General features: G+C 39.6%; 1 protein-coding gene across 1 annotated transcript in view; it reads left to right on the forward strand.

Moving 5' to 3' along the window:
* Positions 1-1978, forward strand: part of narf (nuclear prelamin A recognition factor) — a 21580-nt gene that overhangs the window by 8129 nt on the left and 11473 nt on the right. The window contains exon 7 of the mRNA XM_014032669.1: positions 1269-1387. Coding sequence (XP_013888123.1) covers positions 1269-1387 — 119 coding nt within the window. The remainder of the gene's footprint in view (positions 1-1268; positions 1388-1978) is intronic.

Raw genomic sequence — 1978 nt, forward strand, 5'->3', positions numbered from 1 at the left:
GAGTAATATTAGATAACACTGTGGTGGTGTTAGAGTAATATTAGATAACACTGTGGTGGTGTTAGAGTAATATTAGATAACACTGTGGTGGTGTTAGAGTAATATTAGATAACACTGTGGTGGTGTTAGGAGTTAAACTAGGTTTAAAAGTCTGAGCTGAGTCACTTTATGAAGACATGTAATGACTTTAACTGCTCTGTGAGTTTTCACACTGCAGCCTTACAACAGATGTTGTTCAGCTGGATGTGTGTGCTTCAGAAAGAGGAAACTGAAATTAGACCCAGGTGAATCAGACGKAACATGTGAGGAACAACATGGTTTCTGTCAAGTTACTGTAGATTTAAAAACMAAGGACTGTCACTTCATTTGTCCAGTTTTAGATTTAAGAGTTAAAAACCAGACAATGACCTTTCTCTGTAACCTGCAGTTTGAAATCTGCCTTCTGACTGAATTGTCTCTGRTTGTCCTGGTTGGTTCTTGGAGGATCAAACTTTCATTTAGCAACACATTCAGACAGCTACCACTGAGCTGGTGCTGAACTGGGTGACTGTGGGATCACTGGTGCCCATTTCCATCAGTCCCAGTGTGAGGGGCGGGCTACACCCTGGACAGGTCTCAGTCCATCACAGASACACAGAGACGGTTTAGACTTATCATTTAACACAACAGTCATGTTGTTGGTCTGTGGGAGGAAGCTGAAGCATCCAGAGAAAACCCAAATATGCACAGAGAGAACATGCAAACTGTACCCAGAAAGGTCCCTGGCCAGTATTTCATACATGTACAGTTGTACAGATTGTCTGTACTTTACACAGATGTTCCATCATTTTGCAGGAATATGGACATATAGACCAATCCCTCAGATGTTTTCAAAACCTCAGTTTCAAATGTATTTNTGTAGATGAGTGTAAACTGGCCTGATGATGTAGATCTTCTGTGCTGGCTCATTGTTTTGAACGGTGGCTGATTGGTTTTTGGAGGAGAAGAAGAAGAAAGTATTACTGAAGCAGCTCCTGAAACTATCCACCTGCTGACTCGTAAACCTTGTYTACAGAACAATATACTTATTAAATGATATTTTTCTTGAGATTTTATGTCATTTATTATAAAAGTTATGGACAAGCAAAATATTTGTCCATCAGTCAGATTTTGTGAAATGTCTTTTTGTCTTCCTCTGCTGATGCTGTTARTGTTGTAAAATAAAAAAAAGCCTGTTTCTTTATAAACGAGTGTGACTTGATGAATTGATGTCTTGTGTTGACCTGCAGGTTGGATTCGTTACTCAGAACGGATCCTGGGCAGTTTGGTCACGCCTCATATCTGCACAGCCAGGTCTCCTCAGCAGATTATGGGCTGTTGGGTCAAAGATTACTTCTCTAAACAGCAGGTGAGCTAACGTCACATGGTTCTGTTAAAGATGCAGAGCCTTTTAAATCTSTTGTTGAAGCTTTGCTCACTAAATGAAGAGTAATCTTTACACTGTGCTGTCATCAGAGAGAGTATAAAGGTTTTGTTTGGATTTAATCCTGACTTTAATGAGACTGTGTGTAGCTTGAAGAAGGAAACATGTTTTAAAGACTAGCTTGGATTGTTTTGAAGTGGGGATCTGGGGCGTTATTAGCTGTCAGCATCCTACCTGCAGTTAACAGCTGTTTTAGTGGTGTCAGGGAGAAGCTTTTAGGATGGAATTAAGCTAATGGCTAATCAGAAACAGTTTCAAAGATACTTTACCTAAAACACTTGTGATCTAAGATCTAATCCTCTGCAGGTAAGATAATGACTGTTAACAATCCCACACAACAGTTCCTGCATCACTAACCTGATTTTTCTGATGTTGAAGCGTTTCTAATGTCTGACTCCCTGTCAGAGAGAACCTGCACTGAGTACTGTAATGTGTAGAAGCACAGTAATATTAGATAACACTGTGGTGGTGTTAGAGTAATATTAGATAACACTGTGGTGGTGTTAGAGTAATATT

The sequence above is a fragment of the Austrofundulus limnaeus genome, unplaced genomic scaffold (assembly GCF_001266775.1).
Source record: "Austrofundulus limnaeus strain Quisiro unplaced genomic scaffold, Austrofundulus_limnaeus-1.0 Scaffold1508, whole genome shotgun sequence".
Taxonomy (NCBI): Eukaryota; Metazoa; Chordata; class Actinopteri; order Cyprinodontiformes; family Rivulidae; genus Austrofundulus; species Austrofundulus limnaeus.